This window comes from Poromitra crassiceps (assembly GCF_964638095.1).
Source record: "Poromitra crassiceps genome assembly, chromosome: 22".
In the NCBI taxonomy this organism is placed as follows: Eukaryota; Metazoa; Chordata; class Actinopteri; order Beryciformes; family Melamphaidae; genus Poromitra; species Poromitra crassiceps.
Window position 1 is genome coordinate 13,337,594 of NC_139647.1, and position 25,340 is coordinate 13,362,933.

The 25,340-nt window shown below is 46.7% G+C and overlaps 1 protein-coding gene across 1 annotated transcript in view; it reads right to left on the reverse strand.

Moving 5' to 3' along the window:
• Positions 1-150: 150 nt before the first annotated feature.
• Positions 151-25,340, reverse strand: part of cdh23 (cadherin-related 23) — a gene marked incomplete at its 5' end in the record, with an annotated part of 241,806 nt that continues 216,616 nt past the window's right edge. The window contains 32 exon segments of the mRNA XM_083658386.1: positions 151-1,948; positions 2,621-2,731; positions 3,413-3,532; positions 4,252-4,381; positions 4,699-4,759; positions 4,903-4,943; positions 5,150-5,229; positions 5,964-6,084; positions 6,846-6,943; positions 7,136-7,392; positions 8,146-8,307; positions 8,463-8,729; positions 9,414-9,543; positions 10,226-10,339; positions 10,668-10,862; positions 11,838-12,052; positions 12,323-12,500; positions 13,278-13,397; positions 15,262-15,399; positions 15,827-15,996; positions 16,511-16,735; positions 16,857-16,973; positions 17,161-17,619; positions 18,343-18,540; positions 18,690-18,815; positions 20,047-20,149; positions 20,848-20,955; positions 22,023-22,232; positions 22,595-22,728; positions 23,309-23,489; positions 24,130-24,249; positions 24,331-24,552. Coding sequence (XP_083514512.1) covers positions 1,610-1,948; positions 2,621-2,731; positions 3,413-3,532; positions 4,252-4,381; positions 4,699-4,759; positions 4,903-4,943; positions 5,150-5,229; positions 5,964-6,084; positions 6,846-6,943; positions 7,136-7,392; positions 8,146-8,307; positions 8,463-8,729; positions 9,414-9,543; positions 10,226-10,339; positions 10,668-10,862; positions 11,838-12,052; positions 12,323-12,500; positions 13,278-13,397; positions 15,262-15,399; positions 15,827-15,996; positions 16,511-16,735; positions 16,857-16,973; positions 17,161-17,619; positions 18,343-18,540; positions 18,690-18,815; positions 20,047-20,149; positions 20,848-20,955; positions 22,023-22,232; positions 22,595-22,728; positions 23,309-23,489; positions 24,130-24,249; positions 24,331-24,552 — 5,250 coding nt within the window. The 3' untranslated portion in view covers positions 151-1,609.

Here is a 25,340-nt window from a genome sequence, read left to right on the forward strand (position 1 = left end):
ATCCCGCTGACCCAGGTCAGAGGTCACAGGTCAGAGGCCGTTGCATATTTCTTTTATTATCACAGATCATCCAACAACATTTCTCAACACAGATCCAGGGGCTGGTGACAATAAATGACACAAAATTAAAAAAGAAATACAAAATGGGAATATAAAAATAATGTTAAAAACACACCACTCATCATCAGGAACTGTGTCAGTTGCTATACAAAGGAAAACAGACAACTAATGTCACTGTAGCACAATATACACATACTCCAAACATCCATAATTGTTCTCTACCCATTTTGGTAAACCAGCATTTTTCTTCAAAAATATCTTTTTAATTCCATCACATTTTCTCTTTAATATTTCCTATAAAATAAAAAAATAAAGCAAACACTGCTCATTTAGAGCCTTTACTCTTTTACTCCCTCTGGTGGCAGTGTAAAGTCATTGTGGGCACAATGCCATCTTATAGTCCCCCAGAAGTGGGATAATTTCTTTTAAATATCTATTTTTTGATTCCACGTATTCTTACAAGTCCATACTAAGGCTTTGTCTCACTGCCTTTGTCATCAAATTTCTCATAAAATGACCCGGTCTGCTTGAGACAACACTCATCCATAGTCTCTGTCCATCATCACAGTCCATAGACTTTGTTCAAGTAACAGTGAGTGGTCGCCTTGTACATGATTGGCTCATTCCATGCTGATGTTTGGTGAGCCGGGCCCAGTGTCTGAATGTTCATCGCTGTCCTGCAGACTGCAAGTGTCTTCTTCTTCTGTTGTGACAAAGCCCTCTCTCTTCAGCAAGGCTAACATCACAAAGCAATTTTTGGGAAGCCAACGGGCCCCTTTTCTCATGGTATCTGGTGAGGACTTTACTCTGGGGCATATCAGAAGTGCTCTCGGTTGTATAGAAAGTCCTCCTATCTGAAAGAGAAGGTCTCTCTCTGGCTCCGCCTGCTCTCCTGTACTTACCTCTTCAACAGATTGCATTGACTTACATGAAAAAATATCAAAACATGATCAAGAATTGTGTGTCATTTTCTCAATGTCCCACCGATGGCCATTCGCTGGTCTGTGTGTGTACCTTCATTTTTTTTTTAGTGTGTGCATTTGTGTTTGTGTGAGTGTATGCAGTCCAGGTAGGACTTCCGAAGGATGAGGTTAGAATGAGGCACCTCCAGATGGTTATCAGGTCATGGTTCAACAGCATCTCCCATAGGGAGGCTAAGTCTCGCTTGTCCGCCCTGCTCTTTGGATGAAAGTCTATATGAGACCAGTTGGCTTTGTGTAGCAGCATGTTGCAGACAGTAGCTACCCTGCTTATGATGTTCCATTTATTAGCGCAGTCGTTGGAATAAACCTGCTCTTGAAATGCCTGACTTCTTCAGTGTAAACTCCACTCAAGCCAACCCACTTGTGAGGCAGTGTTCTTGCAGGCCGTCTAATGTGCTGAGGTTGATAGTTGAGGTTCCTTAGACTACACACACTCATCCAGCAGTCCCCACCAAGCTTCCCCAACCTCGTCAGGGTGTCAGTGTGGCGGTGGGAGAAGGTGGGGTGCACACGGACGGACACACACAGGCTTGTGGTTCCTCTCAGACCAGCGAGGCCTCGGCTAGTCATAACTCGGTGATCTCCAGGGGCGTCTGCGACCGGCTGTCCCCGTCCTTGGTGCGGTGCAGCGGGGTGGACTTGGCCGACTCTGTGCGGGCGTTGCGCTCGGCGTAAAGCCCCCCGTCGGTGTCCAGCGCCTCCAGAGAGCGCGCCAGGGCCCGCTGGTCGTCCTCTGGCAGGCTGTTGATGTCAGAGGTCAGCAGGGTGCCCGTGCTGCCGTGGACCACGTGCACGCCCTCGGGACCCCTCAGCTCCACGGGCAGCTTGTGTTTGAAGCGCAGAGTCCCGCGACCCCCGCCGCCCAGACACTCGTCCTCGTCGTCCTCCAGGTCACTCTGGATCAGCTGTTGTGGGAAGAGAGGAGCGTAAGAGAGTGACCACATAAGAATGATTAAAGTTGCTGATTAATAACATATCACCAGAATTGAGATTTTTTTTTTAAGGCGGTAGAACTGAGAGCATGTGAAACAGTCATAGAGAAGTTTTGAGGAGAGACTCAATAAATTGCACTGAAAGACAACCTATGGAGGAGTCTAAATGTAGTGAGTCAGCAGTGACTTGCAGATTTAATACCAGACCTGGTTTAAACGGTAGTTGCAAACAATTAGTGCTTGTTTTAATTTGGTGGGGAGGACAGGATGGGTGCAGTTTTCCACATCAGCTCAATTAGTGTAGGTAAGTTGTCAATCAGACAAGTATACTAAATGGACTTTCAAATACTTTCATGTGATTGTCTTGTGGTACTCATGAAATATCTTATAATATGGTAGACGCCACAGCATCCATCTGGTACCCACGTAAACTCATCTAAATCCTGAAAAGCATTTGCAAATGCCATTTGGCCCAAGGTCTGGCTCATGAAGCTGATTGAAGCAGTGAGAGGTGCACATCAGAGCAGCAGACAGGGACGTCAGCAGGGGGGAAGGAAGGAAGGAACAGAAGATTGCCCTCCAGTGGTGGCAAAGAGGAACAGCACAGCACAGCAGCAGGTGCAGAGCCTGCTTCTCCGAGCCCACCTCATTGATTGATGAGAGATCTCCCTGGCTGGTGGCCTTGGTGACCATTCTGGCTGCAAAGAGCTTTTTCAACCTCAGGTAGTCGTCCAGGACCACCTTGAGCAGGGAGCCCTGACAGGACGGCAGTTAGGATCAAAAGAGAATCTATCACACCATCGACCTTACACACTCTCACCCACTTTGAGACGGACAGATGTTTCACTCTAGTCATGAATGAGAACCCAACGCACTAATGCCTAATCTAACACAGGAGCTGGATCTAATCCTAATCTAACACAGAGCTGGATCTAATCCTAATCTAACACAGGAGCTGGATCTAATCCTAATCTAACACAGGAGCTGGATCTAATCCTAATCTAACACAGGAGCTGGATCTAATCCTAATCTAACACAGGAGCTGGATCTAATGCCTAATCTAACACAGGAGCTGGATCTAATCCTAATCTAACATAGGAGCTGGATCTAATCCTAATCTAACACAGGAGCTGGATCTAATCCTAATCTAACATAGGAGCTGGATCTAATCCTAATCTAACACAGGAGCTGGATCTCAATAGTCTAATCTTCGGGTCCTTGGGGCATCTCTCTCTGTTTTCTTCTCAAGACATCCTGGTGACGGTCTTAGGCTCCGCCCTCTGACCTTTCACCCTCCAATGTGTTTTGGGAAGGATGGAAGGAGAGAGTACATGACACAACGGAGAAAAGACTTTGGATTGTAGATGCCGGTGTGCTCATGTGTGTTATACGTGTATGTGTCCCTCCCTGGCTACTGTAACACAAGCCATCTCTCACCTTGATGGGCCCCTCCCTCATGATCTGACCCAGCTTGGCGATGTTGTCGTACTCCTGAATGGCCGCCCTCAAGTAGCGGTCGTCCTCCGGCTTAGCCTGAGGCTCCCGGCCAAATGTGCCCTGTTGAGGGTAAAGACACACAAACACACTTAGTAAAGAAATACGGCCAGGGGAGACGTCTGTGTAACAGGGGTGACCGAGAGGGCGAAGCCATGGCCAAGCCAATGAACTCGTGTAATCCTGAGAATGATGGCGGTGCTTTAACACCTCGGTAGCATATCACTTAGCCTCAGCCCCCATGGCAATACTGTATCTGTTCTGTTTGCACTGCGGCGTATGGATTTATCATGCTCCCTGGGGAACACTGAATCATATAGAGAGCCAAAGTGGAACGTCACTTCCTGCTTCAGCACTGTACCGGAGATTTTCATCCCGCCATTTATTTTCCCCATAGACATTTTGTAAAATGCGTATAAAAATAGTTTCACTTGGTCAAACCAAACGGTTCAGATATATTTAGAAACAGGAGAGACCGCATAACATTTCACTCGGACCAAAACATAAAAAACTGCGGATTTAAAGAAAATATTTTTTCGATGTTTTTTTTTTTAAGGTTTTGGTCCAAGTGAAATGTTCTATGGTCTCTCCCGATTCTAAATGTAGCTGAACCGTTTGGTTTGAACAAGTACAACTATTTTTATAAGCATTTTACGAAATGTCTATGGGAAAATAAATGGCGGGTGAAAATCTCTGGTACAGTGCTGAAGCAGGAAGTAGGTGGTCACTTTGCCTCTCTATTGTGGAATAGAAGTGAAGCGATATGAATGGGTACTACTAACATGAGTACGTGCGGGCGTGTTCCACAGGTCGGTGATCTCACTCAGGTTCTCCGGCAGGTCGTCCTCGTGGTCGGCCTGGGCGGCCAGCTCCAGGTTACGACAGAACGGGTCCAGCCACACCGGGTTAGCCCTGCAGATGCACACAGTCTTAAATACTTAAAATACGCCACAAATCACAAAGAAGCCCTGACAACTATTTAGAGAAAAAAATGGAATTCAATGCATAGTATTAAATAAAAATGATTTTTCAGGTGTTTTATGAGCTCTTTTTGAATATTTGAATATCTACTATTGAATGAATGAGTTTGATGAATGAATGAATGAATGAATGAATGAGTGAATGAAAGATTTTGGAAACAGCTGGTAATAAAATCACTGACCCTGACACAGGGCCAGATTAACCAACCACGGGGCCCATGAGCACACACCTGACACCTCACAACTCACCCCTCAAACGAGTACTTGTTAGTGTTGGGCATATCCAGGACATCCATGAGACTCTGGTTCCCTGGTTGGTAGAAGACAGATGAAAAACAGGTGAGAAATACAGTTCTTCTTGCACTAAGATGACATGTTGTGGAGGAGCAAGACGGCAAGAGCCACATCCTGATGGCGGGGCGGTCCCCTCTCGAGGCAGCTGCTGCGTCTCACCTGTGGTCCCGGCGACGATGGCTTTCAGCTTCCTCTTGTGTCTGTCACACAGGAAAGACCGAGGTCATAAGAAGATAAACATGTTGACTATGACACCTGTGCTGCTCACACTCACACAGCGTCAAAACATCGTACGAGACACAGAGCGGGGTTTTGGTATGAGTCGATGCACAAAAGCCGGCAAACCTATTCAGATAGAAAACGGGCTCTTATAGAATGACACACGGGACTTCGGAAGGATTCTTACACTCTGCGATAATGCCAGTTCATTGTGGCAAAGGAAATGGCAGCCAAGCAGAGCAGCACAGCCAGGATAATGATGACCAGCTGAGAGAGAGAGAGAGAGAGAGAGAGAGAGTTAATAGAACTGAAACATAATAAACAAGCATAAACCTTTTAGACCACTGTACTTATTTTCCCTCCCCCCAAACACCACCCATATCCTCCTACCCACCCTTCGAATCCCGCCTCTCTAGCACCTTCCTATCACTATGGCCCCTCCCCCCAAACACCACCCATATCCTCCTACCCACCCCTCGAATCCCGCCTCTCTAGCACCTTCCTATCGCTATGGCCCCTCCCCCCAAACACCACCCATATCCTCCTACCCACCCTTCGAATCCCGCCTCTCTAGCACCTTCCTATCACTATGGCCCCTCCCCCCAAACACCACCCATATCCTCCTACCCACCCCTCGAATCCCGGCTCTCTAGCACCTTCCTATCGCTATGGCCCCTCCCCCCCAAACACCACCCATATCCTCCTACCCACCCCTCTAGCACCTTCCTATCACTATGGCCCCTCCCCCCCAAACACCACCCATATCCTCCTAGCCACTAATTCTACCCACGCCTCGAATCCCGCGACTCTCTAGCACCTTCCTATCGCTCGCTACGGCCACTTCCCCACTAAACTCACTAAACGTCCATGAGCGAGTGAGTGAGTGACTGTCTGTCCTGACTTCTCCATCTCATGACACCGGCGGGACCGCTGGTCCAGTGCTGCGGTAAAAAGAGTGTGTGAAAAAGAGTCGGGTGGTGGATGAAGGTAGCCTCACAGACCTGTAGAACGGAGATGTCGTCAGGCACTTTGCCGCTGACGGCAGGCTGGACGTCGATGACGTTGTGCTCTCTGAACAGGTTCCTCAGCTGCTCCTTGTTCTCATCGATCATCTGGATTACCCTGCAAACCACAAATATATCCAGCACACAGATACACTGGAGGTCAGAGAAACACATTCAGAGAACCGTATCGCTTGACAACGGTAGATTTATACTAGCCAAATGTGAAAGAATAAAAGAAAATTGAAGACTGGCCCGTTGGTCACCTTACCCATTAAGTGATGAGAACATAGACACCAAAATCATCATCAATCAACACTCTTACACATCTTACACAAAAATGAGCAAACTCATGTATGTATGTATGTATCATACATACATACATACATACATAAGGTATATGTAAGAAAATGAAACAGAGACACAGAGATAGATACATAGGTATCTATCTCTGTGTCTCTGTTTCATTTTCTTCGGACACCTGACAGCATATTTGGCACAGGTACCAACAGGGGCCCTGAGCAGACGGTGACAGGGCAGGATTTTTGAATGAGGTCATTAGGGCCGACTAAATGGGCAAAATGGCTAATTAGTCGCCAAAATGATTGAACACACGTACAGCACCATGGACAGCTCCATTCGTTAGACACCTGAGCGGAGTTGGAATCAGCCTTGACAGTTAGGTTTAACAGCAACACTAGCAGCATAGTAGTAGCTAGCTATCCAGCTATGTCATGTCCCCAAATCCACATCAAGATTTTCACGAACAATGAGCCTACTACCATCAACTATATGATAAAGCGTTAAATTGGTAAATTGACCAATGGGATAATCACCCCCCAAAAACTCAAGTGTATTCCTCTAAAGGAAGGTATGGGAGACCTTTTGACATCCAGGATGCGGTTGGTCTGGTTGCTGACCACGTGGATCAGCATGTCTGTCTGACCATAATTCACCATGCCATTCTTGTCCACGTGGAACTGGGTAAAAGAAGGATAAGGCACAGAGTTACACATTCATTACTACTACTACTGCTACTACTACTACTACTACTACTACGACTACTACTACGAAAACTCTTCAAAACAAAGTTACAATGGGCCTTACAAATAAATACAATTAAAAAGCCAATAACACGAACAAAAGAACGGCCACACACAATAACTACCTACCTGTATATCATCTACGTTGACGATAGCTCCGGTGATGTTGGACAGCAGGTTGATGAAGTCGTCCTGGAAGAGGCGGACGTTCTCCGGGATATCGTTGAGGACTATCTTGACCCTCTGGTCGTCCCGTAGGATGTAGACGCTCACCATGGCCACGTCGCTGTGGCCGGCCTCGTCGTACACCAACACCTCCAGCTGAAAGTAGCCCGGCTCGTAGGCCATGAACAGGTCGTAGGTTTTGATCACTCCGTCCTTCTCACCTACAGGGACGTCACGGGACAAAGTGTTGCTGTTGACCGGAGTACACAGCAAAAGAAGCTGTCCAACCTTCAAAAGCAGCATAGCTGACTGACTGCACTCAGATTCAGATTCAGATTAATTTATTAAGGACTGCACAACAAGTTGGCAGAATTTGCTTTCAGTACAGCAATTGTTATAGCACATGAATATTGTGTCAGCATGAGACATTACAGTACATAGACAGACATATGGCAACATAAATACAGAACATGGAGTTCAGAAACCTGATGGCAGTGGGGAAAAAACAGTTTTTGAATCGGGTTGTTTTGGTGGAAATTGATCTGTAGCGCCGTCCAGAGGGCAACAGTTGGAACAGGTGATTGGACACTCTAGTGTCTGGTTTAATGTACTGCTGTATCTTTTACTCAACAAGGTTGTCTGGATTATAGAATAGTCGCCTTGTCTCATGGAAAAAAGATGTCACCTTTTAGCAAAACAAAAAACAAAAGTGGAAATATATCATGGTTTTGATAGTCCTTATCACGTGGTGCACACTCTTTGCCAAACTACTCAATTTGGTCAAATTTGGGTTATGATAGTACTTACTATTCTCTCCCATTGCAATTCCATTATGACTCTTTCAACAAATCCCATATTAAACACTAACTACGTAAACAATATAACAAATAGGTCTGGATTTTCTGGGGGATTTAAACCGTACTAGACTGATAGATCAAAATAGTCATGATATGGCATGTGAGGAGGAGGCTCACCTATGATGAAGATGTTGCCCATGTCCTTCGTCTCATTGGACTGTAGCTTGATGTAGCGGATGGTGACGATGCGGTAGTGGAGCAGACTGTTATTTCCTACGTCGTTATCTATAGCCTCCACCTGGATCACATCTGAGCCCACTTTGGCGTCCGCTGCAACTCCTGAGACAGACAGCAGGGGGGGAAAGGTTATGCTGCATTCACAAAGAGCATCAAACACACACACACACACACACACACACACAGACACACACACACACACACACAGACACACACACACACACACAGACACACGTGTGCATGAACAGCTGTGGTACCTGCAGTGTAGTCCAGCTTAGAGAAGCGAGGCGACTGGTCGTCGATGTCTTCCAGGTAGATGCGGACCTCCTGCAGGGTGGGGTCTCGGGTGGGGTCCAGGGCTCTGGCCCGGGACGCCCTGTGACCCCTGGGGACAGTCCAGTTCCTGTTGCTGGAAGCCTTGACGGTGAGGGAGTAGTACGGGGTCTCCTCGCGGTCCAGATTGGACTTCCTCACCCTCAGCACTCCCGCTGGACTCAGACCAAAGTTGCCCTCGCTATTCCCCGCTACAGGAAGAGATGGAAAGGATTTTGGCTCAGGAGTTTCAATTTCAAAGAACCGTGGGACAATTGTGATGGCATCAGCTTTAGAGCGAAAAGAAAAGCAGATCAATTCAAGCCGTTATCATTGTTATTGCTCATCTTTGAATGTAGAAGACTTTCATCAAAGTGAAGTTTGTGTCTGGAACGGATGGGTGAGCGGTAACCTTTTCACTGAATGGCAAAAGCTTTGAACTTCATTCCATCATCATCATCAGAGGAGTTTCATACCTCACCTGCACATCCACTTTATAACAAGATTGTATATTGTATACCGGGTTTGTAATATTTCATGTGTGTGAATCAAATCAAATCACTGCAGAATGGCTTAATACAATACAATACAATACATGGGAAGGGAGGGAAGAGAGAGATCAGAGGGAGAAAGGAGGAGAGAGGGGAGAAGAGAGCAGAGTGGAGAAAGGTGAGAGAGAAAGAGAGGAGAGAGGAGAGAGAGATAGGGAGAAAGAGGGAGAGATAGAGAGAGAAAGAAAGAACAGAACAAGAAGACATAGACACTCTAACTACCTAACAACACAAGAATCTAGCTAATCTACAGGCTAAGCTACACTATCCCACTGCCATATTCATACAGCATGTTAGCTATTAGCACTGTGGACGTGCAGGTCAGGTGACACAGTAGCTACTGACCTGCCATGAAGTAGTAGACGACGGCGTTAGAGCCTTCATCTGCGTCCACAGCTCCAGTCACGTTCCCCACGATGGTGCCTATAGCCGAGTGCTCAGGCACCGACAGCACCTGGTACGGCAGGCCACCAAGCTGACACACACACACACACACACACACACACACACACACACACACACACACACACACAGACGCACACACACACACATGCACGCACACACGCACACGCACAGACACACACACACGCACACACGCACGCACACGCACACGCACACGCACAGACACACACACGCACACACACATGCACGCACACACGCACACGCACAGACACGCACAGACACACACACACACACACACACATGCACGCACACACGCACACGCACAGACACACACACACGCACACGCACGCACGCACACGCACGCACACGCACACGCACACACACACACACGCACACGCACGCACACACACACACACACACCAAGAGGAGACGAATAAGAAACTTACACTGCAATGTTTGTCTATTTTAGTGGGAGTGGGAACATTTTGGTTTTACAGACCCAAAACATCTCTGACTTAACTTCTGCATGATAAACATTTGGACTATATATATATGGGTATTTTAGAACAATACTGAGTGGTCATTATCTCAGTCGTGGCAGTTTTCTTACTGCGTTGGTTCACTGCTGAAACAGAGTAACAGACACATACTATATGACTACATGTACGACAACACAATCTTTCACTTAGGCAAAACAACAGCCTGGGCATTGGGAGCAGAATTAATGAATGGCTATGGATCTGCGTTGTACTCACTGGAGGCTTGAGGAAGACAGGCTCATTGTCATCAATGTCCACCAGCGCCACCTGCAGGGGCTGCGTGGTCTCGTAAGGCACCGGCTGGCCCAGGTCAGAAGCCCTAATGATGAGCTGAGGGAGCAGGTCACACACAGTTAAGTGTCAGCCCACTTACTGTACTGTACATACCTGCACCTGTGGCCATTTTGTATCTACAAGGCAGGAAGTAACACAGGTGCACCAAAACATTCATTGGGGTTTCCAACTTCCAGTCCACATTTAGGCTTTCCAGCGCTGGGGCCTTAATGAATGAGTTGGTTGCACCTGTGATTACCCTGCCTTTTAGACGCAAAATGGCGGCTGTGAAAAAGGCCCACTGAACCCGGGTCTCTGTCCGCAGCGGTAGGCAAGTGCCTTTACCTCCACGCTACCCAGATGACGTCGTACATGCTTAACTCACGTTGTGCAGGGCCTGTTTCTCACGGTCCAGTTTGACGGCAGTGGTGATGACTCCCGTCAAGGCATCGATGTGGAAGTTCTCCCAGTCTCGGTTACCTGCGCCGGTCTGCAGAAAGTCGTAGCGCACCTGTCCATTCAGTCCCTCGTCGCTGTCTGTCGCAGTCACATTGTACACCAGCAGGCCGGCCGGCTTCTCCTACACACGGGGGGCAAGAGAGGAAGTAGCTGTACGTGCTGCTCGTGTGAAGTAAGTGTACACAGGCAAGTATCTCTCCACATAAAATCATGAGTAGAAATCTTACATTTCTTTATCAAAATACCTCTAGAAGATTGGTGAGACCTGTTATCATGAACATCAATGGACCCTAAGATCCTCTACAGCTGCTCTTTTAAGTGTTCCCAAGGTCGCCACAAAGACTTTTGGAGATGCTGCTTTGAGCTTACGTTGCGAGGCAGCTGGATTCGCGAGATCGCGATCGCACGAGAAATCCATCTGGTCACGCTCCACGCTATTGGTTTAACTCCAACCCAGCAGTGCGCCGGACCAATCAGTGTCCAGAGGCAGCTAGGGGCGGGGTTTAGATGTGAACGTGCCTCCCTTTTCCATACAGTTTTCCAAGGATGAGTTTCAGATGGTTCTATGTAATAAACCATCTAGCAGCGTCAGGTTAGCTTTTAGCCGCTACACCCTGAAACTGTGGAAAACCCTGCCTTCAAACAACAATTTAAAACATATCTTTTAATCTAGCCTATAACTATCGGTTGTCTGTTTATCTTTAATTATTTTCTCTGTCTAATCTTTTATTGAGTAACTTCTTTATTTATTTTCTATTTATTTTGTCTGCACTGTCTTCACTTTCTTTCCAATGAAAATGATCAAATGCACTATTATTAATAGTAATACCCCTTGTTCTGACCATCTTCCCTTTTCTTGTGTATGTGTGTTTTCAACTTGCGACTGAATTTGAAGCTCTGAGCTGCATCCTGTGCATGAAAGGTGCTATATAAACAAAGTTCATTCATTCATTCATTGTGATTTGCAAAGTTACCGTTTATGATGAAATACATTTCCCACTAGGTGACAAATGTTTTCACATTTAACGCGTTTACACAGTTTCCCAGCATGCACCTCACAGACACGTGCGTTCCACACGCAGGAAGTCACAGATACCTCTGTGATGCGCTTGATGTACGACGCATTGGTGGGATTGATAAACACGGGTCTGTTGTCGTTGACGTCGATGACGGTGATGTGCAGGAAGGCGGTGGACCACAGCGGGGGGCGGCCGTTGTCCGTGGCGACCACGGTCAGGTTGAAACGCTCCGAAGACACGAGCTGGCGCAGGGAACGAATCAGCCCCGTGTGTGGATCCAGAGAAAACACATCTAGAGAGACAGAGGAAGCAATGTTGGACCAAACCCAAGCCCAGGCCCAAATAGTTCCCATGTGGGCTGCAGGTGGAGTCTGTAATCAGATTACTACTGTGGGCGCCTGTAAATGGGTAAACTACACCGACATGGTATCTGTGCACAAACAAATGAGGTAAGAAAGAAGAGCTGCAGGGTGGATTATATTCATAATGAAGTGAATAATCCTACTTTACAAGACCAGTTCATTCAGAATAATATGCAGAGCTCATAAGGCTGTGTTCGTACCGGCCCCGGGTCCCTGCATGCTGTAGGTCAGCACGCCGTTCTCCCCCTCGTCCCGGTCGATGGCGGTCAGCGTGATCACAGACGTCCCGCCGGGCTCGTTCTCAAACACGTCGGTGCTGAACACTCGCTCCGAGAAGCGCGGCCGGAAATCGTTCACGTCCAGAACCGTCACCAGGACCTGAGAGGCGCCAGACAGGCAGATGGGTCGACAAAGTGCACAGTGTATATCGTGTGAAGTGTGCTTACAAGGACAGAATATTATTCCACATACAAGCTCATATTCTAGTTTAGGTCGTATTTTGGGATATGTGGGTTATATGCATTTTCATATGATGATTATGAATTTCCCTGTTGGCATGAATCAGCGAAATATTCTTAATCCGATTTACACAAAAGAAATTAAATGACCAAATATGGGAAATGTTTTTTTATACACCTCAGTATTAAACACAAATTGGATCAAGTTGTTTGCAGAGTAGAACATGCTTCCCCTGGTATATGAAGCCAGCCGCTTCTTTTCACCTGACAGTGAGGAGTTTCACCGGCAGGACATAGCGCATGAAAGGATCACGCTATTCCCCCCAGTTCCCCTCCCCCCCGAACAGGTACCCTGCCTGACTGACCAGAGGAGGCAGTAGTGCAGCGACCAGGACTCATACCCCACCGGCTTCCCACCCGCAGACACAGCCAATTGCATCTGTAGGAACGTCTGACGACAAAGGAAGTACAACTACCGGGAATTGAATCCGGGTCTCCACACACCTCAGCATTCTAACAGCTTATAAAAAAATATCAGCACATTCCAGCTATCATATTCAGACAAAAGGGATGAAGAATACTTATGTACATGTAAATCCACACATTATTTGGATCTATTCAAACACACATGTATATGAGATCATTCCCCAGCACTGTAACCTCTGTAGATGTTGGGTACCATCACAGCTCCCCCTACCTGTATGGAGTTCTCCCGTCTGTTGTTGGGGCTGCCGCCCGGGTTGTCCCGGGCGACCGCCGTCAGGGTGTAGTGGTCCTTCGTCTCTCGGTCCAGAGGGGAGAGGATGTAGATGTCTCCCTGACACACAGAGGAGGGTGATGATTAGGAAGGAAGTCCCAGGGTGTGGTGGTAGAATGACCATGGGGTGTTTGTGTCTCAAGATGTGTATGTGTGTGTGTGTGTGTGTGCGTGTGTGTGTGTGTGTGTGTGTGTGTGTGTGTGTGTGTGTGTGTGTGCGTGCGCGTGCGTGTGTGTGTGACAGAAAGGGAACCCTGAGGTCAAATATGTAGGTTGTATTTGATACACACACTCAAGCCTTTTGTTTTAGTTTGAGTTTCCAGGCAGGATGATGTTCAACAATGCTAGAAGAGTACACACACGTCTCTGAACGCACACCGCTCCTTAGTTACCGCAAATACATTTTCCTCTTTTCTTGATAGCTTGCCAAAACGGATTTCTTTTCACTTTTTTTTGCATGGACATTTTTGAATGATGCATGATATATATATACACACACAGGGTGTTTCAAAAGTAGGTAGACATTTTTTACAATGAATATAATAAGAGTAAAATAAATATTATACAAGTAATTTTTTAATGTATTCGAATTTAATACTAGAAATTTCACCGTAAGAATGTTAATACTAGGATATAACTGATATAACATGTTAGTAACACTTCTGTCCTCAGTTGCATAAATTATCAAATTGTTTCCCATGAGGCTGAAATGCGTAGGCAATGTTTTTAACTTTCTGTAAATGATAGCCAACTAAGAATAAAGACTTTTTAATATACTACCTTCTCGAGTGCCTCAGATCTCTTCAATAAATGGTTCCCATAGTTCTTGCATTCTGCCTGTCGCACATCATTTAGCACAGTGCTTAGTTTGCACTGATTTAATGTATATATATAAAACATCCTATCTATTTACTTAATATCTGACATCTTGATGAAGACTGAGTTTTTCTGTAGGTGTTTCTCTTCTTCTGTTCAGCCATAGTGGCTATTGCTGCTCATGCTAACTACCCGGTTCTTCTATATCAGGGGTGCCCAACCTTTTTTGACCCAAGATCTACTTTTCAAGTAGCCAGCCTCCCGAGATCTACCAGTCCAGTTTCAACATCGCAAACGCACACACATCGTTTCCCGCCTGCAGTAACTAACCTCACAACACTTTCTCGTTGTCCCACAACCACTTGACATTAGGGCTGTGAATCTTCACTGGCCTCACGATTCGATTCGATTACGATTCAGAGGGCTACGATTCGATTCGATTACGATTATCGATGCATCTCGATGCATGTTAAATCGATACATCACTTTTTTTTCCCCCAATACATGATTTATTTTTTCTCACTTTCTTTTTTCTCACTGTGTGGCTACTTTTAAAATAAAAGTGCATTTGGAATTGCATTGTATTATGATCCATAATTAGTCCGCGGTCGACCAGTAGACCGCGATCGACTGGTTGGGCACCCCTGTTATAATTAATAATAATAATAATTATTAATATATTCCAAACAAAGTGGAAACTACAGCATCACATCCTGTGCAGCAGAAAGAGCTAGCAGACACCGGCTGTTTAGAAGAGCAAAATGAAAAAAGCTTTGCATGATCTGCTTCTAAGTTGAGTCACTATTGTGTTACAACAATCAGCACTAGAGACGAGCAGAACATCTCTATGAAAATGTGACAGATGATCAGCTAGGCATCCAAAAGCAAGAGGCAGCAGATTCTGTCGGGGCCTGTCCGACTGTAACATTACCATTTAATTTGCCTGCACAATGCAAAGCAGATAAACAAAGGCAGGGTGTGTGTGTGTGTGTGTGTGTGTGTGTGTGTGTGTGTGTAGGTGTGTGTGCGTGTGTGTGGCTGTGTGTGTGTGTGGCTGTGTTGAGTGAGTCAGCTGATTCGGGCGTCGCTGACATGTGGGTGAACTCACAGTGGAGGGAGTGATGCCAAACTTGCCCTCGCCGTCGACCAGGCTGTACTCGATGACGGAGAAGAGGCCGGAGTCTGCGTCTGTGGCGCCGACCTGAACTATGACGGTGCCCAGGTCCACGTCCTCAAACACCGGCTTCTACGATCGGAGGCACACACACACACACACACACTCAAGGACACTGGCGAGGGTAAGAATGGTGGGACTTTTAATGCTGGTACTTTTCGGTTTTATTTTACTTGAGACAGTGCTGTTAGCTAGAGATGACTCTCGCAAAAATACTCAAGCGCTCATTTTGCAGTTACACACATTTTTGTTTCGCTATAGGACTTCTTGCCGGTAAAGTCCAGAATGACTGTTTTAATCTCAGTGCACTCAACACAAGCCTACCCCCACCCGCTCTCCCTCCTCTGGTCCATCCCCACCTCCTCCCTTTTCCTGCTCTCCCCTCCCCCACATTCCATCCTCCTTTCTTCCGTTCTCTCTGTCTCTCTGTCTCTTGACTTGACTTCAAGCACTAAGTCCAGTAGTTGTAATTTGTTTCTTTACAGCTCTGATAAGGTACCTGATAGGAGTTTTGTGTGAACACAGGGTTGTTGTCGTTGACGTCCACTATGCGCAGGTAGACAGGCAGCTCAGCAGAGTTTGGAGGGCTGCCGTGGTCCTGCGCCCGAATTGTGAAATTAAGCCATTGTACCTGCTCAAAATCCACCGTCCGGTTAGCTATGATTTTACCTGGAGAAAAAAACACACATCGGTAGTTATAGTACAACCCAGAATGAAATACAATTCTTAGATTGGTAATCAGATTGATATGGCATGGTGAGGCAGATTTCATTCCAGACTGGCAACCCTGAAGCTGTTGATCGAAATCATATCCTCACCTCCATCATATGGACAACGGGAAGCAATGACTGGCCAAAGTCTGATTTTGATTGAATTTAATTTGAATATTGGCTTGATTATCTCTAGGCAAACTGATATATTAGCCTAACTCTACGTACAGTGGCACTACTTACAGTGGATTTTGCTGAGCACTTGATATCTGTCTCAATAAATATATTTTGATTTGGTCTGTATGTTTGTATAAAGCATGAGCAGCAGCACACAAGTTGTGAAATGTATCCTAAATCAGAAGCAAAAAAGGAATGGACGTCTTCACCCTGACAGCTGTTGAATTTGGACAATTTGCTCACGGCTGTTTTGAACGTGCAACAAGTTCTAGTTGTACTGGTGGGTCGTACAGTACCGGTGGAAGGGTCCTCCAGTCTGACGTATCCCCCGCGGGGCACGTGCAGCAGCTGGTAGATGACCTGGCCGTTGGGGCCTTTATCCGGGTCGACGGCTGATACCGACAGCAGCGTGGTGCCCGGCCGAGCTCCCTCCAGAATCTTCTCCGTGAAGCTGGTCACTCCGAAGGGCCGGAAACGTGGAGCGTTGTCATTCACATCCAACACGTTAATAGTTAGTCTCGCTATGGAGGAGAAGGTGACATTGAGACGAGAAATAATAGATAGCAGAGGAGAGTGAATTAGAACTCTGAGCATGAGAATATAAGGAAATCGATGTGGTTTCATCTTGGAAAACGGTCTTACCATTAGGAACACTGACCGACTGGTCAATAACATCACTGGCATTATCGTGGACAGACACGATGATCTCAAAGGTGGCCACCTGCTCTCTCTTGAGTTGCTTGCGCACAAACACAGCGCCTAAAAATGCACAGAATAGCAGCCAATCATTTCCCCAAATGTAAAACAGACATTCATTTAGCATATCAGGTATGCAACGTTGTCAGACAGAGGCAACTTTTCTAGATGGAGATTTTGAAGGCTGAGGAGGTCTTTGACAACTGCGATTCAGCTGTAAGTTAGTGTGAATGTGTGATCCGTGTCTCACCAGTGTGGAAGTCAATGCCAAAGGACTCCTGCAGGCCATCCACAGGGTTGTTCCCATCATCCTTTGCCTCCACGGAGATGATGTAATACTCCAGCCGGGGTCGGAGGTCAGGGTCCACGGCGGTCAGCGTGGCCACCACCTCGTTGGGCAGCGTGGACTCGTTGACGTTGATGGTGGTCACCGGGTCGATGAAACGGGGCCGCGAGTCGTTGACGTCGTCCAGGATGACCGTCAGAGTGGCCGTGCCGGACAGAGGGGGCGTGCCGCGGTCGCTCGCCACGATGACCAGGCGGTAGGACCCGCGCTCTTCGCGGTCGAGGGTGGCGTTGCCCACCAGGACGGCGCCAGAGAGGGAGTCTACGATGAAGCGGTCCTGAGCTCCGCTTTCCAGCCGATAGACCAGCCAGCCATTGGAGCCAGAGTCTGCATCTGTAGCTGACAGCTGGGTGACCACCACACCTACAGCAGGAGGCAGACAAGAGGGTAATGAGAGACACAGCCCCTTAAAATCTTACCTGCCTTACCTTAACTCTCATCACTACATGAGCAACTTTCACCCTTACCCTAACCTAAACCTACACTTAAATCCAAGTCAAAGTGCAGGATCACCACCTGGAGCTGGTTGGGATTCAGTGTGTTGGACTCTTATATGGGCAGGGTTTCTCACACAAGGTAATATAATGGAACTAAGTGTAGAGACAATCACAGGAACATTATTTTTTTTAGTTTACCTGACATAGTCTGAACCAGAGTATATAGAAGAGTCACGAAATCTCCATTCACTCCAATGGACCCGTTTTTTTTTAACTCTCAAGAGTTCCAGGAAGTAAGGTTCTGGATTAAGCAGCACTGTCGAGTTGCAGCAAAATGGACAGTTTGTGTTGTACTTTAAAAGTTTTTTTTTTTTTTTTTTTTTTAATCAAATTGTACATTATCAGCTTCATTTTAGCATTCAAAAGTAGCGCGAGATCCCTTCCTGGCTGTTCATTGGCTAATGAGTCACGCATATTGGTGATCTGCTGACGCTACTCTCTCTCTAGATTGCTCTGGTCTGAACCATCCTGATGTGCTAAACCCCCCCCCCCACCTGGTACACAAACCAGGTGAAAAGAAACACTAAAGAATGATCTGTCATCAATATTCCACTCAACCCACTCAGACGGAGACACATACTGTACGCACCAGTGGGGCTGTTCTCAGGCAGGCGTACAGTGAAGCTGGATGGGCTGAAGATAGGTGGGTTGTCATTCTGGTCCAGGATGGTGACAGTGAGGGGAACGCTGCTGTTTAAACCCCCTACGTCCTCCCCAACCAGGAACAGCTCCACCCGGGGGTCCCCGAACGCCTCGCGGTCCAGCTGAGCCCCCACATGTATCACACCTGGGCCGGAGATACAGAGGACGGTGATAATGAAAGACTGGCAATTGCTGTGTGTGTGTGTGTGTGTGTGTGTGTGTGTGTGTGTGTGTGTGTGTGTGTGTGTGTGTGTGTGTGTGTGTGTGTGGGTGTGTGTGTCTTTACTGTCTTACCAGTATTGTTGTCCACAGTGAAGAGGTTAAGCCTGGTTCCCAGCAGGCGGTACTTGACGACAGCATTGGGTCCGATGTCCTTATCCTCAGCCAGAACTGGCCCGTTCAGCACTGTTACAGTACTGCCTGAAAGAGAGAGAGAGAGAGAGAGGTTGAAAGGTGATGAATGAGAGGTGGAAATTATTATAGTCAGTGTCAAAATATTATAGTCAGTTTAGATGTATTTACAGTTAGCAGCTCCAATCAACTAACTATCTAGCATCTGTCCAGCCAGCCAGCCATTTACCAGATCAATCAATCAATCAATCAGACAGACAGACAGACAGATAGACAGACAGACAGACAGACAGACAGACAGACAGACAGACAGACAGACAGACAGACAGACAGACAGACAGACAGAAATCCATGGGGATGCATGGTTTGGCTTGGTATCTCTTATAATCACCATAGAGCCACTGTGCTGTGGTTCCTTTCTAACAGGTCTGTATTGTGTCATAAACAAATCTCTTCACTTCACGATCAATGTAAATGTATAGACAATGTCTCAGCAGGGGGCGCTGTGCTGCTATTACAGATGGGTCCATTTAAAGCTTTTTTTGTATTATTTGACAAAAATGTCACAACACCTTTTCAAGCTATCCGTTTTTCAACTGGTCTGAGAGAAGACCAGGCCCCTCCCTCTGGGTTCAGGCTCTCCAAAATCTCCCCGCTCCCCGTAGGCCTCAACCAATCAAGGGAAGCTCTCTGGGAGCAGGTCAACCTACTGCCCGTCAATCATGTGCACACACGGTCATTCTTCTAGTCCAGTCCTGACCAGTCGAGTTATTTTCCCCACGGGGAAACAAGACATGTTTATCAGGAAGGAGCCACATTCAGGTCAGTCAGCCAACCGCTAGCTGATCTATGTGTGCCAAAAAAAAAACTTTGCCAGTAAATATTTGTGTAACAACTAGACTGAGCCAGCGAAGCTGCAGTGTTTTGTCTAAAAGGGTTGGGATTTATACAATTTCACCAATGCTATCAAAACAGCTCTTTCTCCCACCTTGCTCAACAAATGTTTGCATCAGTGTATGTGTTACTACAATGGGGGCAGTTATGGTGTCACTACAATGGGAGGAGTTATGGTGTTACTACAGTGAGAGGAGCTATGGTGTAAGTACAGTGAGAGGAGTTATGGGGAGAGAGGGGATTTTTGTTGTTGTATACTTTCCAATTCTTGCTCATTTCTCCAAAGTTACCTATGGCAGCTTTAAGGGAGAAGAGAGGGAGAGAGAGCGAGATGGAGAGAGCGAGAGAGAGAGAGAGAGAGATGGAGAGAGAGAGACAAAGAGAGACAGCAGGCCCGGTGCTATACCTATTCCAGAGTTCTCAGCGATCTCAGCTCTGTAGCTGGTCCTGGTGAATATGGGCCTGTTGTCGTTCTCATCCAGAATGGTGATCACCAAAAGGTCTGAGTCCTGGTGGGAAGGAGTAGACAGAAGGAGGGAACAACACGGGGGGAGATGAAGGAGGTATGGGGCGTTAAGAGTAGATGATGTGGGACAGAAGAAAGAAGAGGAGAGGATTGGGGGAAGAGATCAAAAGAGACACTGCTGTTAGATGATCAGCCTTGAAAGAGACAGCTTGCTCAAGTGCAATTGTTGTGGGCATGTAGGGATGTGCTGTGTTCTGCACAAGGTGTGCTGTGTGCACCTAACTGCGGTCAACAGACACGGCGGCGGTTGACTGTTGTTTGCAGCTCGTGGTTAGAGCTGCTCTCACCTTTGCCATAGTCTGTGGCGGCAAGTATATTCCACTCCAGCTCGGGGAGTTATCATGCGCTTACATTAAAATAAACACTGTTTATGTAATCCTTATAATTAGATTTGAATGACTCTTGGGCCCATAAAAGCTACTCATAAACGTTGAAAAACACACCCGTTGTACCGTAACAGCCTAAATTACAAAGTGGGGCTGCAACCAAGAAGAGTGGTGTCCCACCCCCCCCTAAATAAGATGGGGTCGATTTGACCTATTTGCCGATTAATTAATTAATTTTTAATTAATTTTTATGTCACTGGCAGAAATATGATTATTATGTGTGTGTGTGTGTGTGTGTGTGCAAACGTGTGTGATTGTGTGTGCAGCATGTGTATGGGAGAGTGTAGAGGAGTACCCTGCGAGCGATGCGGGGGTCCGCGGGGTTGTCTGTGACAGTGATGGTGAGCTTGTATTCGGCCACCCGCTCTCTGTTGAGGGATTTGTTCACCTCCACCACACCTGTCTGAGAGAGGGAACACATACAGTTACAGGTCCATTAGAGACACTGCATGAAATAGGCCCCGCCCACCACAGGGGGGAAAGCTCTCCATTCACTTCCATACACCAGCGTCATTTTCCTTGAATTAAACATCGCTAAAAAGCTGCTGTGTGGTGGGGCTGCGCAGACAACAAATGTTAAAAACAATTAAAGTTTTTTTGTACTCCCGAGCAAAACAAGCTGAAGCCATTGAGAATTGGTGAGAAGAAAAATGTGGATCTAGCTGTCAAGGAAGTAAGTTGGAGTGTTCATCTTCCGTATATATGATCTTTGTGTGCAACACGTGACATAGGAGAACGCCAGGATTGGGAGGGGGGGAGTTTTTGTTTCCCCCCGTTTTGGGCGTGGTTTCTGAATGATGACGCGCTCCGCAGTGTCTCTATTCTTGAAGGATTTTTTTTATTATACATGCCACCCTTTTTCTGTAATATAATGCTCTCGTTCTTGCACAACTCTTATCACTTGCAAAATAGCGACCCCCTATAGCTTTAGAGCTTCAGTGTCTTGCTGCAGGACTTTACTTGTTAAAGGATATACAGTATACATTATGTCAGTGGTTCTCAACCTGTGGTACGGGTACCACTGGTGGTACGTGGGGGGTCCCTCCCTCTCATATTTTCATATTGTGGTAATTCCTGAGGTGGTACTTGGTGTAAAAAGGTTGAGAAGCACCGAATTATGTACCTTTCATATAAGCTATAAATCCTGCAAAAAAATGGCTAACCTGTAAATCTAGTCAACATAAAATAGGAGTTATGCCTGAGCATAACTTAAAAGTTGTATCTTTATCTTCATCATCGTCCATTCTGCTTCTGCAATCACCCAATTCTCCCGCAGGATTAACTTAAATTTCTTCTAATCTGATCAAACCTATAACCAGTCCAGCTAAAAGACTTTCGAAACTTGGCACTTCCATGCTGCCCTTTTTCATTTCACCACATTATACTGTACAATCTCCAATACTTTATTTAACCATCATTTCTACCGTTTCTATATTCCCGCCCTTAGACCAGCCCACGCCCTCCTCTCACAGTCTCATTGATGGAGAAAGTTCCGTCCCGGTTGCCGGCGGTGATGCTGAAGGTGAGCAGAGCGTTGCGTCCGCTGTCTGCGTCTCGAGCTTGGATCCTGGCCACGGGGGTGCGTGTGGCGGCACTCTCGCTCACACTGGTGTTATAGGGCGTGTTGAGCAGCACCGGGTCGTTGTCATTGATGTCCAGGACCTGGACCCCCACCACCACCTGAATAAAACACACAAGTCATCCCATTGCAACTGAGCGTTTTAAGAAGTACTGTAGGTGTAGCTGGCGTCGGAAGCTCGTTAATGGGTTTGATCCATTTGAAGAGAATAATTTATAAGAGTGGTCATACTTTATTTGCCGTAGCAAAAAATACTTTGTATAATACACTTTCAGTACTGTAGCCTCACAAACAAACAAAAGTAGTCAAAGCATATTTGTTGTGTTCTGTGTGTGCTAGATTGCTGTGCAAGTGCTTGCAAGATCCAGACGGTGCGTGTGTGTGTGTGTGTGTGTGTGAGTGAGTGGTGCGTGTGTGTGAGTGAGTGTGTGTGCGTGCGTGTGTGTGAGTGATGTAGGCCCACCGAGCTGCTACGAGGTGGCCGGCCGAGGTCTTTGGCTGTGACTGTGATGTTGTAGAAGGGCGTGGTCTCTCTGTCCAGCTCCACATCCCTCCTCACCCGCAGCTCGCCATCCACCGGCGAAACCATGAACTCATCTGATACAGAGAGAGAGAGAGAGGGGGAGGGAGGGAGGGAGGGAGGGAGAGCGAGAGAGAGGGGGAGGGAGAGACAGAGACAGAGAGGGAGCGGAGAGAGAGAGAGGGGGAGGGAGAGACAGAGACAGAGAGGGAGGGATAGAGAGAGAGGGGGAGGGAGAGACAGAGACAGAGAGGGAGCGGAGCGAGAGAGAGGGGGAGGGAGAGACAGAGAGGGAGCGGAGAGAGAGAGAGGGGGAGGGAGAGACAGAGACAGAGAGGGAGGGATAGAGAGAGAAGGATGACGATGTTGAGTGAATTTGATAATACGTCTATCACCCGCAGGGTTTTTCCCTTCCTCTGAATGAATCTTTGGGGGGTGACTACTCGGTATTCATGACTGTCATCGTGTGTAGCCTACATTTGACTTTTGGGTTAGTGTCTAGTCAGAGTTAGTATGCAGTCAGCGTTGTCCTGAACTCGAATATATCAGGCCTTTCTGGCTTTTGGGGGGTGTGCCAACAATGTCTCTATGCAGGAAAAACCCTGCACCCACAGACACATTATTATTATTATTCACAGAAATGGATCGGGTACTAACTCTGAGGATCTCCGTCGGTGATGCTGTACTCCACTTTGCCGTTGAGCCCGGAGTCGTCGTCGGTGGCCCTGAGCGTCCAGACGCGGGGTCCCGGCTGGCCCTCGCTCACCTCAAAGGGTCCCTCGTAGAAATTGGGGAAGGTGGGCGTCACATCGTTCACATCTAAGACGTTCACCAGCACCTAGGAGAGAGAATGATTTTATACATCTGCTAAAGAGAGAGGTTGTTGATTGTGTGATCTGTGTCTAATCTGTTTGGCTGAAATGTGATGGGGGAAAAAATCATCAGGCCCGAAGGTAGGGACAAATAATAATATAATCTGTTATAGAAGAGCACAGGAATGAACCCTAAAACCTGGAAGTTAGCATCGCCTGGTTCCCTCGTCTGGAAGTCAGTGAGATGTTTGTGGATTTTAGTTAGATGCCTGAACTAAGGTCTGTGGTTAACCAACGTTTACTGTATGAAACTGAGACCTTTGTGTTCAGCAAAATAATCTTTACAAATGAACACCATTTGGTGTTTTCTGACAATTTAGATTTTTGGCGATCACATTTATGCTTCAGAAATCATACAAGTGCTGTGTTCATTTGTGAAGATTATCTTGGTGAACACAAAAGTCTCCCTTTTATCAACTTTTGTGAACCACAGACTTTATTTCAGGCAATCTAACCAAAATCCCCATACACACAAATCCCATTGACTTCCAGAAGAGGGAACCCAGCGCGATGCTAACTTCCGGGTTCGTCCTACAAAAACACGTCATCCTTGCGGTGCTCTGTATCAGCAAACGAACAAAGAGCGTGTCTCAGTTGCATCATTACTGTTGTGCTAGATGTCAAGCGAAGGCCGGGGATTGGACACTGGTCTGTTGCCGTGACAACCAGCGCATAGTGGCCATTGCTGATCTCATAGTCCAGGTCCCTCACAGCGGTGATCCTTCCCTGGACAACACACAGACGAAAGGTTAGCGTATCGGTTTTTTGGCGCCGGCTTAAAAAAGCTGCCCTGTTATCACGCCTTACAGTGATGTGGTTGATGCGAAAGGTCTGGAGCAGGTTGCCGTGGGCGATGGCGTATCGCAGGGTGCCGTTCAGACCCTCGTCTGGGTCGATGGCCGTCACCGTGGCGATGGTGGCACCCACTGTCTCGGGCCCCTCGCTCAGCACCGTCACGTACTCCTCCTCAGGAAACTCGGGCGCGTTGTCGTTCTCATCCACAATGTGAACATAGACGGTGGTGGACGTCTGTGCGCCAAACACAGAGAGAGAAGAGGAAACCTTTAGAAAGGCTCACCACTATTTATGGCTTGTCTCGTTTAACTCTGCTTTTCAGTTTGATGACCTACTGTACATCTAATATTTGATCACAATGACTAAACAATGTCTTCTCAGTGATCACTGATCACTGATCAGTCATTTCTCCACTTGTCCCCTATCCCCTATTTGGACATTTTGGTTGTAAATTAGATGCAGTTTGCCATGCCTTAGCGTTTAGTGAACTGACATTCTTGGCTCCCGGTATGATTAATTATTGCTGTCTTTGCTATTTCCTTGCCTTCTGCAATCAGTAGGATTTTCTATCCTTTCATTAAATAAATAAATAAATAAATAAATAAATAAATAAATAAATAAATAAATAAAAATAACTTGGGCACATCTGAGTTGAACACAGCAAATATAAAGCGCCCTCCTATGCTGTTGGTAGGCATTTAACACATGCAATCCAATTTGGTGTCAAGTGGGCCAGACAATGAAAATCAATAATCAATAATAACCTATAAATGACAAAACCTCAAAATGTTCCGGTTTATAGTGTCAAGGATTACAGGTACAACCCTACAACACCTAGGGTTATCTCAGATACCATCAAGCACATTATCAAATCTACTGTCTGTACTGTGCATTACAATCAGGGGTCAAGGAAGGATCAAGGATACTTTATTTGTCACTTGCACAGAAATACAGTGTAAAACATGCAGTGAAATGCAATGGGACTTAGTCTCTGCAATGTGCCAGAAAAGGTAGATATCAAT